This window comes from Mustela nigripes, chromosome 9 (genome assembly GCF_022355385.1).
Source record: "Mustela nigripes isolate SB6536 chromosome 9, MUSNIG.SB6536, whole genome shotgun sequence".
NCBI classification, from domain to species: domain Eukaryota; kingdom Metazoa; phylum Chordata; class Mammalia; order Carnivora; family Mustelidae; genus Mustela; species Mustela nigripes.
The window spans coordinates 91,145,434-91,161,582 of NC_081565.1; the positions used below are offsets into that span (position 1 = coordinate 91,145,434).

General features: G+C 44.4%; 1 protein-coding gene across 2 annotated transcripts in view; it reads left to right on the plus strand.

Moving 5' to 3' along the window:
• LOC132024906 (contactin-associated protein-like 3) overlaps window positions 1-16,149 on the plus strand; it is a 157,498-nt gene that overhangs the window by 67,680 nt on the left and 73,669 nt on the right. Inside the window, exons 4-7 of one of the 2 annotated variants that reach the window (XM_059412117.1) lie at window positions 3,466-3,613; window positions 11,165-11,368; window positions 12,027-12,211; window positions 13,275-13,418. In XM_059412117.1, coding sequence (XP_059268100.1) covers window positions 3,466-3,613; window positions 11,165-11,368; window positions 12,027-12,211; window positions 13,275-13,418 — 681 coding nt within the window. The remainder of the gene's footprint in view (window positions 1-3,465; window positions 3,614-11,164; window positions 11,369-12,026; window positions 12,212-13,274; window positions 13,419-16,149) is intronic. The other variant, XM_059412116.1, reaches the window with a different exon arrangement.

The following is a 16,149-nucleotide window of genomic DNA, read 5'->3' on the forward strand; positions in this document are numbered from 1 at the left end:
AAATGGAAGACTTCATCAGACATCGTCTGCTCCTAATAGTGGACAAAGGATTCAATGTGATGCCTTTAAAGTAACCGGATATTGAGTCCGTGTCCAGATGAAGTGTCTCTAGTGATCAGTTGTGGGGAGAGTCTCATGGTTGTGTTTCTTAATGCTCGCAAGCCAAGAGGGATGCCAGAAAGACAGGCCCATGGAACTCCTCCCACTAACTCATCAAAATTCTAAGAGAAGTTTTCTTGCTCTTACTTTACACATGAAAATGCTGGCTTCCCCGAGGTCACTCCTGTCACGAGAGATCGGGAAGATGGGGCTTTCATCTTCCCACTTAACTAGAGCACAGAGTGGGCCTTTGTTTCTGCAAGGCTGTGTGGCCTGTTCACCCAGATCTGTTCTGGAAACACCAAAGCAAAAGTACATATGGCAAGGAACAGATCACACCACCTCTTAAGAGATAAACACTAGCTTCACCAAAATATATGGGATCATTTCAGTAATGAGCCATGAAAGTGAGAGTGACATGCTAGTGGGGATCCATCTTGTGCCGAAGTCATTTCATTTAACTTATGTATCTTAAAAGAAATGAGTGATTGATTTGTACCCAAAAGGACTGGTAATAGTTCTATGTAAGACAAAAATAATGTGATTCCTTAAAATTAGAATGGATTAACATGGTCACAGAGCTGTGCACACATACATATATACGTTCCAATATTTGAATGTAATTAAAATTGTGTGTGACAAATGTTTCATATACAGATTCCCAGAAGTTTTAAAGAGTGCCTTCTGAATCTCCTCTTCATAGACTATTAAGACATTATTGTCCCTTGAAATATTTCTTAAATAGTATTCTGTCTAAATTCCATTAAAACAGCACTAGAAATTCCTTTTGCTATATGGTGTTGTCATCACACAGTCTGAATGACGGTGTCCAGAATTTACCTTCCACAGACAAAGTACTTCAGAAGGAAGTAATGATACCCAAGGAAAATAAAACAATTTGTTCAAATACCTTTCCTAGTTTTTGTCAGTTACCCTCAGATAAACATGGACTTCAGTTCTGAGGTTGAATTGTAATCTTGGCATTGCAGTGAATGTGGGAGCCGACGATCATCTGTATGTCTCAGGTCTTGAACCTGAGACAGAGTGTAAGGAATGGGATGCAGATGAGCAGCCTCTGCCAGATGCGCCCGCCATAACCAAAATGGCAGCCAAGGCTGTGGCCACCGTAGCTGGTGCTCGTGGACCGCCTACCTCCAGGCAGGTTTGGGAACGTGATTGTCAGGTATTATCTCATGTAATAGCTCCTCAACCTTCAGAGTTGTCTGGACCAAGCTGGTTTTGTGGATGAAGGCAGTGGGTCTGGGAGCGTGTAATAACAGGAGCTTGTGCTGGACAGTGGTGATGTTGGTACAAAGTAGCTCCTACCCAGTTCCTGCAGGAAGCTGGGGGCAGGGAGGGCACATTTCCGACTTCCCATTTGGAGCACAGAGTCAATGGAGAGGGTTTGCCTGCTCTTGGTGTAACGGTTGCCAACCCTTGAAGAACGGCTGATGTTGGACAAAATGGTGCTTCCACTGAGCAAGAGAGAGAGGCCAGAGGGCTTGCCAGATGATGTTTCCTTCACTAGCCAAGAGGAAGAGTTATAGGGTCTGAGACTGGCCCTGATACCACATTTGAGTTTTCTGTATTCTTGGTTCCATCTGTTCCTACCTGCTTGTTGTGGCTTACAAGTCCGAGTAGTGATAGGGCTTGGTTTGGTTGGGTTTGGGTGTTAAGCCAGGCCTAGGGTTTCACAAAGCAAAATGACAAGATGTGCATTCTTTTTGGCCCAACTACGAGATTTGCTCCCGTGCAGCGTGAGTATATCTGACCCTTTTAACTGTGGTGGGAGGCGGAGTGTGTCCTTCTGATGCCAGAGAGCATAAGAAAGGGTCAAGTCTTCTGTTCCTCATTTTGTTACTATTATATGAAGGAGTATTATGAGAACACCTTTGGCCCTCTGGATGGTAAGACTTGGAGAGATCAAAGAACACAGAACTTGAACTTTTGATGGGGGGTTCCAAAGAACTGAGAGCATTGATTTACCAGTTGACATAGGTCCTCTGGGAAAACTGATGGACAATCTGAGGAAGAGTCGATGGAATCAGTTTTAAAAGGGGGTGTACAGTGTCGGGGTCGACACTGACACCGAAGAGCAGGAAGAGCCCATCGAAATCCTGGTGTGAAGGGGGCTAGAGGAGGTTCTGGGGCCCAGGTGGCAGGACAGAGGAGCCCAGCATCTCAGGGGACTTCACAGGAGCAAATTGTCTACACAAGAACCGTGGTCCTGTGGCTCACACTCTAGCTTCTGGAAGATCACTGTGCGGGAGTTAATGCTAAGGAAGGCAGGACCGTAGGGGTGAGGGGAGCGGATTCACCACAGGGGTGACGAGGTCCGTGTCATCGGAAGCCCGCCTCCCTTTTCCTCCCCGGACGCAAGTACTGAGCACTTCCGGAGCATTCAAGAGAGTTTGCAGGTCAGGGCCGAGAGGCTGCTTGGGGACGCACTTCCTGGTGTTGGAGTTTGTGCTCTGTTCTCTCATTCTTCTCGCAGGTATGTATTACCTTTGAGAAACCAAACAAATCATTAGTGACACAGCTGTCTGAAATAGATTAAGTCATCAGTGACATGATCGATGTGTGTATATGCAGAGCATCACCTGTTTTGGGGTTTCCCCGAAATGGTGCATTACCCCATGCTGATGTTCACATGAAATCAACACGGTGAGAAACGAGTCACACGTCTCCTGTAACAACGTCAGTTGTGCTCACGCTGGCCCCCTCTAGCCTGAGGCCAGGTGCCTGTGTCAAGGGTACCCCTCTGTCTTGTGGGTCTCCCCAGTGCTCCCGAAATGCGGCTATCTTGGGGGCAACCTGACCGCACACTGAGAACACTGCGATTGAAATCCAAAGCCCAGAATCTAGTCGTGGCCCTGCCCAGAAACCGCTGTCCTACCGCCACAGACTCTACTTTCTTGGACTTCGGTTTTGCCTTTATAAACGAAGGATTTGGAACAGAACCCTGTGTACGTCCCTCCCAGCGCTCATGCCCGAGGTTCTTCCTGCAGGGGCGGCAGGTTAACATCGTGCTTGATGGCCTTGGATGTGGGCTGCAGGAGAGCGTCTCCGCGGCTTAGAGATGAGGGAACCGCTTTAGGGGAAGAGCGAGCCTTCAAGGGTGGCAGGTTTACACCCAGCTTAATGGTGCCACTGAACTGTAAATCACCCTGCAAATAAGGAAAGCTTAGAACAATGGTGACTAATCCAGGCCCTGAGGAAATGTGGTCACAGCCCTCTTAAACATTAGCAGACTTTCTGTGAAGCAGATGGGCTTTAGCATAAGAACAGAGTAAAGTAACCCGCAGGAGAAGAGCTGGGAGCTCTGAGTTCCGCAGACACACTGATCCTTTCTCCGTTTCCTCCCAGGGTTTTCCAGGGAACACAAATGCCGACAGCGTGGTGCATTACCGGCTGCAGCCTCCGCTCGAAGCCAGGTTCCTGCGCTTCCTCCCCTTAGCCTGGAGCCCCAAGGGCAGGATCGGGATGAGGATGGAAGTGTACGGATGCACGTACCGTAAGTGCTGTTTAACCCTCTCCCTGCCCCAAAATCAGTGACCGAGGGACATGCTCTTGTGGCCAGGCTGAAAAGCGAGCTTGACTACTTGTTTCTAATTTTTTAGGTATGTCTTTGTGGAAAGCCTGGGTACTGCTGTCTTTAGTTACTTTAGGTGAACATAGAGGGCCCGAACTGAGCTTCGGAATCAGAGTCCCAGAAGAGAGCGGGGTACCTGTTTTAGAGTGGGCGTGTCATCCAAACAATGAGCTCCAAGTCAACCACAGCAACTCACTGTGACGGATGGTGCCGTCCTTGGGCACTGAGGTGACCCTGGTGTGGGGACATAGGGGACAGCCGGTGATCTTGTTTTCCCCATAACCCAAAATGACTCTGGGCTTCTCCCATCTTCACTGCTCAAATCCCCACTTTCCTGGACATGACCCGTTGTTTGAACATCACTTATGTGTCGTGCCTTCCCCCTTTTCCCCACTGATGCGCAGAGGGACAAAAGTCACAGCCAGTGTGAGCGTGAACACAAGCAGAAATGCATTCAGTGACGTCTGTGGGGAAATCGACTCTACCGTTGCCATTTTGATGATTTGGAATATGCTGGAATTTTTAAAATGAGCACAAAAGAAAAAAATATTAAGGAAAAATTTCTAGAAAACTGGAAAATAACCCAAAGAGTATGTTGGCTGGGAACATCGTGGGAGGCTGGGTTTTGGGTCACACTTCACTTCATACCTGAGCAGAGCATTAGCTTTACCGAAAAGTGTCAGTGAGATCTGTCACAGGTGGAATGTTTAATATGTCAGATCCTACCTAGCAGACATTTTCTCATTCAACAACCAGACCAGCCAGATGGATCTGGTATGGCCTTGAGGGAAGAACTAACTTCACCGTGGAGACATGGAGAGGTTTGCAAGAGTTATTCCATACTGGACCTAGGATTTAAAAACTCTGTCTTCCCTCCAAATTTGGTTCTCATAACTACTATATTATGCAAGTTTTTGTTTCTTTGTTCCCTCACATGCCATGTCAGAATTTATCGGATACGTGCTGTTTGCAAAGATCTGTGTTAGGGACTGGATGTAGGGGGCTCTTCTAAAATGATTGGTTTTCTTTGTCAGGATTTTATGAGAGGTCATAAAATTGTACAAAACAAATGTAAAATATTGGAACCCAATCCTGGGGCCTAGGGAGGAGCATGGCCAGTCAGTTTTCTGAGTGCAGGGCTTGCAGAGTGAGCTGGGGTCGGGAGGGGCTTCTGGAGGGAGGAAGGCACGAGTGTGCACACAGTGGCTCTGGGACTCTGGGCTTCTGTGGTCTCAGGGTGCAGGAGGGTGTGGGTGCTGTGGGGCACAGGAAACTGCTGCCAAGCAAGGATACCATTGCCCCTTTGCTGATCCCACAGGCAGGGAGACCTTCTGGAGGTGGGGCTCGCCATCCCAGAAGTGACCCCATCCTAGATTCAAGTGTCCCTTCACTTCAGCCTCAGCTCCACCATCTTCCTGAGCTCAGACAGGCTCTGCTTTCACTCCATTTCCAAACGCTGCCTCTGTGTTGGCCCTTCCACGCGACCTTCAGCGGAGATGGTTTCGCGATGCTGCCCGCCCTTTCCTCCTCTTTCCACGGGCTGTCGCCTTCCCTCCTGTTGTGTCTGAGCTCCGTGAACGTGCTCACTGCGGCAAGCGGCTGGGCCACCTGAGACTCCATTTTCTCTTTGATCCCATAAAATCAGCTTCTCCTTCCTATTACTCTGGAAACGACTTCAGGTTTACTGACTTCAAAGCAGAACAGGGTCTTTGATGGTGATTTGCTGTTAGCCTGATGTTCTTCATGAGGCGGTACCACCTCCTTGGGGGAGAGGTCAGTCCCAGGGAGATCAAAGCTTCAGGCCTGGTCCCGGGAAGGACCTGCGTGCTAAAGTCAGCAAACACGAGATGTGCGCCACAGGGGGCTCCTAGCCTAAAACTGTGGACTGATAACAGTCACAGTGACTCGCAAAACTACCCAGCGTCCATGGTTTACTAGTGGAGCTTCTGTCTTGTCTTCATTCTTACTATTAATAAGAGCAATTGTTCAAGCATAGAGCTTTGCACTTTGTTTTTGACAGTAATTGTATATGATATGATTTATAGCCCAAAGTGCTAATTATTGCCCCCCCCATTTCTAGTCTCACTGCTCTGTTGATATTGAGAACATGTCCAGATTGCTCATCTTGGCATATAATGTCTCTTGGATGCAGTTTCTCTCTCTGGTTTCACTTCTTTAAACTCCAATTACAATGGTATTTGCTGTCCCTACGAACACCAGGCATTCTTCATGGCTTCCTGGGGCGGCACACACACATTCTCTACCTGGAAAGCCCTCCCTTCCCCCAACTCCTAGACTGCACGTGGAGTGTGTGTGAGCTCTTCTTAGAGTCCCATGCCCCCTCCAGCAGCCTCGCGGAAGGGGGCGTCCAGGGCCATATTCCCCACGGACTTGTTCTAGGTTTTGTATCCCACTCTGAAAAGGTTTCCATTCGGGTGTCCTCCACTTTCTTAAATTTTCAGTAACATTTACACACTCTGATCAGTTTCACGTTGACATCCTTGATGTAGGTCTCCGTAAGCCACAGACACCGACACTGACCCCAGGTCTTCCTTCAATTCTTTCTTGACTGTTATTCTTCCTTGGGGCATCTTCTACTCCTTCTTTTCCATTTTGACCACTGTGTTCATGGTCTGTGTCTTCTCAAGTATTCTCTTGAGCTTGTACTAGTCCCATCCTGTGGTGGTGTAGTGTCGTCTTGTGTTCATTCGTGTGTTGCTTGTCTGAATAAGGGAAGCACGAGAGAAGAAGGAAGGGGAGGAGAGGGAGGAAAGGAGTGCATGAGTCCTTGGGAACATGGACTATGTAGGCATAGAATGGCCAACACCATGGGGACCTACCAGTCTTCCCTGTGACACTCTGGTCCAGTGTCAAGTCAGGCATGAAAATAAAATTGGGAGTAAAACATGTAATAGGCCATTTTAAAACATTGTATTTATCTGGGGCACCTGGGGGGCTTAGTCAGTTAAGCATCCGACTCTTGATCTCAGCTCAGGTCTCTGTCTCAGGGTCATGAGTTCAAGTCTCACGTTGGGCTCCGTGCTGGGCATGGAGCCTAGTTAAAAAAAAAATTAAAATATTGTGTTTATTTAAAAAGTGTACTGACTGTTACAGCAAAAAATTATAGGTTGTGTTTAGCAACCTCAAAACACTCTTGATATTTATATATTTTTATAAATATGAATATATATGTAATATAAATGCACATATAATACAAGTATCATAAAAATTTAAATGTCCATAATCAATACAAATAACCAACTCTAACATACTTTTATTTGAATAAAAACTCCAAAATAATGCATTAAATTACCTGTTAGCATCATACTTAACTTTACAAGAAGGTTCGTGAAAAATGTGTTCGTACGTAATTCAACTAATTAAATTATTGGGGTACTTGAGATGGAGATCACTTATTATGAATCAGAATGGGAACCAATAGTTTTGTTCTGCAAGAGTGCAGAACCTACATTCCAAAATGGAAAATGTGATATGATACTTCATTGAAAAATACAAAGTGTTTTTCCAATTTATACGATTTCAATTTGTAATTATTAGTTTTCTTAACTGGAGCCATATTTTGATGCTATCACCAACATGGGCATGAAGGTGAGGGAACTTCTACTTCTATAGATGGGCTGTCCCCCATCTGCACTTGGAGAGCTAGCTGCTGCAAACTCACTAAGCTAAGTCTTCTCTGTCCCACAATACGATGTTTTGGTTTAATTTTTTAAAAAATCTATTGCCTTTAAAAATGGTGTATGAGTCACACATGTTTCAAAATGTCATTTTATGTTTAGTGACGTGTCCGTTTGTTTTCAGATATTCAAATTCATTCATGAACGTTTTTAAGTGAACAACATTCTGTAGAATTAATTCTCTTTGATGAGGCCCGAAACTGAGTTTCCAGTGCACACATTCCCATTGTAAGTCATCCTTGTGACAGGGCGCACTCTTACTTATCACGTGGGCTTCACGTTTATCATGAGGGGCTTCTTGATCAACAGTATAGCCCATTGTTTGAACCGTGTTGGCTGCTTTTGGGTGCCTACCTGTAAATTGTGTGTGACACATGCCCTATGCTTGGGAAGGTCTTACCCTCTTTCTTTACCGACACTTCCCCAGAGAAGACCTCCCCCGTGCTCCACTTCCTCCTTCCTGACTGTGAGCTTTCTTGTCTCTAGTTTCCTAAGCAGACCGCAGTAAGACTAGGCTACTCCTGCTGAAATGTGTTCTTTTCATGATAGCTGAAGTGAGAAGGTGAGGGGCGCACTGTCAGCTCTGGGAAGGCCGAGCCGTGTCTGTCCTGTTGGGTTTCCCCCCAGCATCCCAGCACCTAGTGGGTGCTGCACCCATGTTAAATGAAAATGCAGCTGTACTTGGGGGAACAAATGGAAATTAAGTCAGGGCAGCGTAGGGCTAGGGAGGAAGGGAATATGGAGGAAAATGGTCTTTTAATGACAAAACTATATTTTCCAAAGCCAAATCCCTGCCAAGGCAAGTTCTGAAGCTACGGAAAATGGTCTGTATTGCTATTCCACAGGAGCCATAATATTTACCTATTTTTTGACCTCACAAATATAGATTCATGAAAAGTGACAAACGAGCTATATTGAATTATGCAACAGGCAGATCAAAAATAATTAAATTTGTGATTTGCCATCTAAAATAGGTTTTTTGTGTGTGTGTGTGTGTCAAGATCTTTCTTTATTCCGTTTTGATTTTTTTTTTCATAAATACAGTTCTTTCTGACTATAAAGTTGGTATTCAACTTACTCATCCTTCCAGTCCTACCGTGGTCTGACTGAATCCTCTCATTTTTATTTATTTGTTTATTCATTCATTTAATTTTTATTTTATTTATTTATTTTTATTTTTTAAATTTCTTTTCAACGTAACAATATTCATTGCTTTTGCACCACACCCAGTGCTCCATGCAATCCGTGCCCTCCCCAGTACCCACCACCTGGTTCCCCCAACCTCCCACCCCCAGCCCCTTCAAAACCCTCAGGATTTTTAATATTTAAATAGAAGAAGGATCGCCACATGTCTTGCAGTAAGCTGGTTCTTATCATGGCCACTTGTAAGCAGCCAGGAATCTGGCTCAGCAAGCATCACTGTTTAATGGCACTGAGGGCGGGGAAGACAGGCGTCTGTAAAGGGCCAGACAGCACTATTTTAGGTCTATGGGTATCTGTGATCTCCACCACAATTGTTGTTGTTTTTTTTCTTTTTTTTTTTTTAACGAACCTTTAAAAATTAGCTCATGGGGCCATATAGGCTACAGAGTGATGTGGGTCATTTCAAATGAAAAGAAAGCAGCCTCACATTTCAGACTTCTGAAAGCAATTCCTCATTTTTTATTATAATTTTTTATTTTTTATAAACATATATTTTTATCCCCAGGGGTACAGGTCTGTAGGAGACAAACCATAAGCAATTCCTCATTTTTATCTGTGCTGTTTTAACTCCTCTCCACTGAGCTTATGTTTGTTACCATTTAAGATTTAATGAAACCACCAAGATTACTACCAGATATATTGTTTGAAGTGGCTTTGTTTTACTCCATTGATGACATCTATAGATTACAACTCAGTCCCCTTCTAGGCTTAGGGAACCTGTCAAAACACATGTTAAATGTGCCTTGTAAGATAGAATGTGATGATTAGCTTGTGGTTGATTGTTCTAGGTACGAGTGTTAGGGATCTCACTGGAGAGGAAACAAAAACATTACAACAAAAGGATTTTCAGCCCATTCTTTTGTGTTTCTATAAATCCAATAAATTTTTCACTACTCTATTTTGCCTGAGGGGGAATGTTCCAGGAAATATAATCTAGGTTCTGTAGAGCAGTGGTTCTCATATGTAGTCACCAGACCAGCGGCATTGACATTGTCAACATTGCTAGGGGACATGTGAGAAAAGCAGACTCTCAGGTCCCACCCCAGGCCAGCAGAGTCACAGTTCTGGGATGGAGCTGGATTCTGTGCTTACCCAACACACCAGAAGACTAATATTACTCTTAAAAAGCTATAGTGGCAACAGGGAAGTTGGGGACAAACCTAATCTGATCAAAAGAAGCCTGATAGAATAATTTGTGGACCAAACAATTCTTCACTAACTGAAGAAGGGACATCATTTGAATTTGACAAAGGGATATGTTTTTATCAGATATTAATTTAACTATGCAATGGAGAATAATTGCTTATTTCCATGATTTTTAGACACACTGCTGTGTTTATATATTTTCCACCATGTATGGGAACCAGAATTAAACTCCTGAATTTTCAGAAGGTGGTTGCATGAAATAAAGGATTCCTTAGAGTTGTGAACATAAAGGGTTTACTGTAAATATTTTAGTTTGTCTGAATGAAATTCAGGTCCTAATGTACATTGGTCCCAGGCTTTTGTGAAGTTAAATAAACCCAACATTGTATCATCGGCTCAGAAGACATCAACTTCCTGTTTCTTTGGCTTCTTCTTGTACCTTCATTTATTGCACACACACATTTGAAAAAACCTCTTTTTCAAAAATTTGAGTGCAGTGTACACACAATGTTACATTAGCGTCAGGTGTACAACATGGTGATTAGACAATTTTACGGGTTGTACAATGTTCACCACAAGCGTGGCTGCCGCACATCCCCACACAACTCGATTAGAATATCATTGACTAATTTCCTAGCCACACCTTGACTTATTCATTCACTCCATGACTGGAAGCCTGAACCTGCCGCTCCAATTCACCCACTTCGCCCATCCTCCACACTGTCCCTTTGATAGCCACCAGTTTGTTCTCTGCATTTATAGGTCTGGTTCTGCTTTGTTTATTTATTCATTTCTTTTGTTTTTAGATTCCATGTATGAGTAAAATCATATGGTTTTTGACTTTTTAAGGCACAGTAACATCTTGTCTTTTTACTTGTGAAATATGAGAAATATGAGAGATTCTTCTGTGTAGTATGAGTCCCTTTGTGCTCTTCTGTTCTGTCTGTGGTTGCTTTGACCAGTGTTCTTTTCACATTAATGAGGAAAATATGACTTTTTCAATAAAGAGAATGCAAGTGATCTTGATAGTGGGAGAAATAAGACTATCGGAGAGCTGAGGGACAATGGCAGCTTCATAGCCACGATGTGCCAACTTGGGGAGTGACTTCAACTGTTTTACCGATCTTTGTTGTTTACAGGATGAGAAGTGGCCAGTACACAGGCAGAAGCAATTGGGCTTAGTCAACAGAAGTATTTCTAGATGATACATGTTAGGGAAAATGTCAGAAAAGGCAAAGAGTGGATGATAGGGATCTCATCTACAGGTATCAGAGAGGATGGGCAGCACCGTTGTTTCCCTCCGCACCAAACAGACCAGAGATGTGTGTGTGTGTGTGTGTGTGTGTGTGTGTGTGTGTGTGTGAACTTGCTCATTTCAGTAAAGATGTATTATACTTAGATTATTTTCTAATTTCTCCCACTGTAGGATCCAAGATGGTTAACTTTGATGGGAAAAGCTCCTTGTTATATACGCTTAATCAGAAATCCATGAGTCCAGCAAAAGATGTTATTTCTTTGAAATTTAAAACCAGGCAGACTGACGGAATTCTACTCCACAGAGAAGGACAAAATGGCAAACACGTCACCCTGCAGTTAGTTAGAGGAAAGCTCATCTTATTGCTTAATTCAGGTAAAAAGTTTCTAGTGGATGCTTTCAAAAATATGCCTCTTTAGATAGAAGTATCTTTTTATGCTTAGTTTTTCACAGTTAAGTAGCTAATTTATCCTGAAAACCAGAACACTTTTGAGAAAGAAAGAAGACCCTAGAAATAATTACTTTGGAGCCAGAGGCATGAAACAGAATGGTCTGGGCAAATGGGAGCGTGGTCGCTCCACGGTTGAGGTGTACTATGGAGAACACTCATGTATCCTGAATGTACTTGACTGTAACAAGTTTTACAGGTCGATTAGTGTGTAAGACCATTTGCACATGTTCAGTAAACAACCTGGTAATATTGTAAAGACAAGGGGCGGATCCCCGAAACCATGAGGTGGTGCTCTTCATGAGGTTCTTGGAAGAAGATACTTCCAAGAAAAATGAAAATGCAATAATTAATAATAATAAACACAAGAAAGATAGAAGAAATCATTCCCAAGTGAGAGAAGGTTGTACATGAGGCTGAGGTAAAGGCAGTTGACCAGCTCTCCGGATAGAAGTGTGCCAGGAAAGTGACTGGGGGACATGTTGACCTCCCACACAGCAGCCACAGTACTGAGTTGGCCTCCCACACGGCAGCCATGGTACCGGGTTGGATGAGGTGGTTCATTTGCTTCACCTGTCCTTGTAGGCCGTGCTAACCTGCCCTCCCCTGACGCCCATGTGACCCTCACCCTGGGCAGCCTGCTGGATGACGAGCACTGGCATTCTGTCCTCATCGAGCTCGGGAACACGCATGTCCGCTTCACTGTGGACAGGCACAGTCAGCATTTCCAGGCCGAGGGCAAGTGCGACTACTTGGATCTTGATTATAAGGTGTGAACATTTTTTTTCAAGTATTACAGATTTTGTTATTTAAACGCAACACAACCTTTTAAGAAAATACCGCCACACAGAGAAATTCCCATTGCTAGTAATTTGGAATTCTGGCGAAATGTTTCCCACAGATGACGGCCCAGCAGGAGACCCATGTACATTGTTGAGATGTTGTATCACTCATAGGTGTGAGTTCTCCCCTGAGAGGAAGTAGTTGTTGAATTCAGAAAGTGTGTGGATGAAGAGCTATCAGTAGGACAGGCGGCACAGTAAAATACGTGTTTGGACGGCTTTCCATGTTACCTCTGGTGCTGACCATGATCCGTTCCCTTGGAGATATCTGTGATCGTAAACAGAATTAGCAATCTAGGGTGCTTGGAGAAGTAATCACCATACATTCCAACCTGCTTTTCAAGGAACAAGAGAGCCAGAGTCAGGCAATTCAAAATACTGTTTCTAGGGACATTTAAAGGCTTAACACATCCCAGCGTTTTGCCCGCATGTATCTAAGCAGCGCTGGAGAACACCTTTTGTTCTGCCGGTTCTGCTCAGCACATCTGTCACAGCAAAGGGGATGATTTCAACATTCATTCAGTGTAAGTGGCCTCACCCGAGGAGGCCAGCTGCAGAGCCTGGTCCTGAATGAGATTATCGATGCCTTCATTATTCTAACCCATCAGCAGTGTCCTGGCAAAGACCCGGACCCTGAAGCTGGTTTCTGGGAAGGTTTGTAAAGTAGAATGTCATCACAGTCAGCCGCCTTGTCACCCAGATCAAAAGTGACCGTGGAAATGAATGTACAACTTTCCCCGTCAGCTGAAGTGACATAACTCTTCGGGTAGCAAATTGCGAGAGGGGGTATTTAACCTACTTATATAAATGTAATAAAGAAAGAACTGGTACATCTACGTCTAAAAATTCACCCGAAATTAACATGATAATGTTAAAATAATGCCAGATAGATTGGAGGCAATTATCTTATACCTGCTGAGCATACATGTTTTAGGCAGACAATCAGAAAATCATTAAACAATGTTATTTATGTCATTTTTTTCTTTCTAAGATCAGCTTTGGAGGGATTCCTAGACACGGAAAATCAGTGGCATTCCCACAAAAAGACTTTCATGGCTGTTTTGAAAATCTCTACTATAATGGAGTGGATCTCATTGATTTGTCCAAGAAACACACACCACAGATCCTCGTCATGGTAAGAGAGCTGCACGTGAGGTCAACGGAGCAGGGAACTGCAGCTTGTCTGATGGGCCCAGTCTAGAATGTGCCTCTCCTGAAGGCAGGGAAAGTGCCAGTCATGTATGCCTTTTAGTTCGTTTTTGATTTAATTCACTAAATAATTAACTTGATTTTTAAATTTAACTTTTTAAAATTTTAGTGCCAGTCACTCACACACAGTGTCGTATGAGCTTCAGGTGTTCAGTTCAGCGATTCAGCACTTCCCTGCGTCACTGGGCTCCTCACAAGTGCCCTCCTCCGTCCCCATCACTGGCTTCTTAATTTCTGCAGGTGTGTGGAAACAGACGCATGCCTTCGCACATGTGTCATGGCACATCTGAATAAAGACTCCTTTCTCCCGTTACTGAACTCCTAGCTCAGTGCCTATCGCTCGCTTGAAGGGCCAGTACTCGCGAGATGAATTTGGATTGGAAAGGAATTTGAGCTTGATTTAATTTGAGGCCAGGAACCTGGGGAGAAGGTGGACTCTTGTGCAAAAGCCAGCTGTCGGGTTTCTGCCTGGCCCAGCGATTTGCAGAGGGGTTAGGAGTGGGTCGGTGAAGGGTCTGCTGCATCGCTCCATCCTGGGCAGGCTCCATGGTGCCAACCACAAACCCTATCTCCGAGCTCAGGGGCTGTGCCCCAGGGGTCTGGTGCCCGTTTCCTGATGTGCAGGAACGCCCCATTGTTCTGCGAAGGGAGGCCAAGGCCCACAGATACACAAAGGGAGCTTAGTAAAATCAGTCCTGTGACCTAAGAAAGAAAAAGATTTGCCAGAAAACTTGCTTGACTCTTTGGAAGGCAGATGTGGCTTTGAACAGGCGACTGGGCACGTTAGGGACCTTCTCGTCCCAAGGCCAGGAGTCTGCTGTGGATCTGGGGACTTAAGTCAGCGAATAAGGAGCATGTTATCTTGAGGCAGGTGGACCCCTCAGATGGGTTGGGCTGTTGTCAGGCTTCCGTCCCTCCACGCGGCTGCCGGCCGTCCCCCAGGGCCAGCGTGTTACTGAGCGAGCGTCTGTCCTTCCAGATGTGGTTGCTGAGGCTCAGATCCTCTACAATCAGTGCGCGCAGCTTTGTGAATGTCGACGCCTCCATACTGAGTGTCGTTTACAGAAATGGGATTGTATTATGTGAGCTTTTCTCCATCTCTAGTTTCCAACTCAGAGAAACCTGTGGAAATGCTTTTTTTTTTTTTTTAAGATTTATTTATTTTAGAGATCATGAAGGAGAGAAAGAGAGAGGACCTCTCAAGCAGACCCCCCACTGAGCTCGGAGCCCCACTGGGACTCCATCCTGGGGCCCTGAGACCATGACCTGAGCCAAAATCAAGAGTCGGTCACTCAGTCAACTGAGCCTCCCAGGTGCCCCAATTTATAAGAGAGTTTTAGGTTTGATGAATTACCCTATGTCATTCATGATCCAGATGTTTTCTCAGATTAACAAATTTTCTATGAAATATAAGATCATGTTATAATATAAATATATATTCTATTATATATATTATATTATAATTGTATATATCATATATCATATCTTTTATATTAAATGTTATGGGCCATGTTGAGCATATAAATGCCTTTACTGGTACGTAGCCAATGTCTTGATGTATTTTTTTTTTAAATAGCTTTGTAGTATTTCGTCTTGCTTTGAAATACTTCTGAAACCCTAGACTCTAGATACAATCTCAAGGATTTTCCTGTAAAAATTTTTAAGGCAGTTTCATTTATTTATTTACTTTAAAATTGAAAAAAAAAATAAGTCTTTGACTGTCTGGGCTTTACTCTTTGTGTGGATCAGTAGTTATTTTAGGTCTTGTGGGTACCCATTCATGCCTGAGCTGTTTAGTGACCAGACCCAACCTCCACGCACAGGCTTGAATCTTACCTCTCACCACGTGGTGGCTGTACCTGTGGTCTCAGATCTTTCTGTGGGTCAGTCACTGAGCTCCGCTGCTGTGTTTACCCCATACCAATACTGTATTGACTTGATTACAGTGCTTTTATGGTATATATTTTGGAGAGGAAGGACAATGTTTGGGCACATATTCCTCTGGAATTTATGAAAATCTAATTTTTTTAAAAAAGAATTTATTTATTTACTTGAGAGAGAGAGGATGCACATGCAGGGGGACAGTCAGAGGGAGAGGGAGAAGCAGGACCTTGATCCCAGGACCCCGAGATCATGACCTCAGGTGAAGGCAGAGGCTTAACCCACTGAGCCCCCAGGCACCCCACTTAATTGGAGTTCTTTTAAGAACTTAAAAATAAATTTGCTCCTTGAGCAGCAGACATAATCTAAAGCTCAATGGTGTGTTTTTAAATAAAATAGAATAAAATAAAAGCAACAGGCAGTCGGCAGGTCAGAGGTCAGGTTGGGGAGCGTGTGCTGGTTGACACAGCCCATGGGAGCCTCTAAGAAGTGGACAGCCCACGCAGGCCAGCCACACCCCTGCTTCAGACGGGCCGAAGCCTAGGGCCTGCCTGAGCCAGATGTTCATGTCCCCTGAGTGATGGGTGTGTAAATGTTCACACAACCAAGCGGAGTGCAGGAAGGTTCCCAGAGCCACTGTCCGTGATGCTGGGCTTCATGCTGCGAGTAAACAGCCAGTGCCTCGAAGTATAAGAAATCTGTCTCCTCTGCTGTGTCCTGCACCCAGCACAAGGCCTGGGAAAGATGTGTCTCGAGATTCCTTCACCAATGCCCAG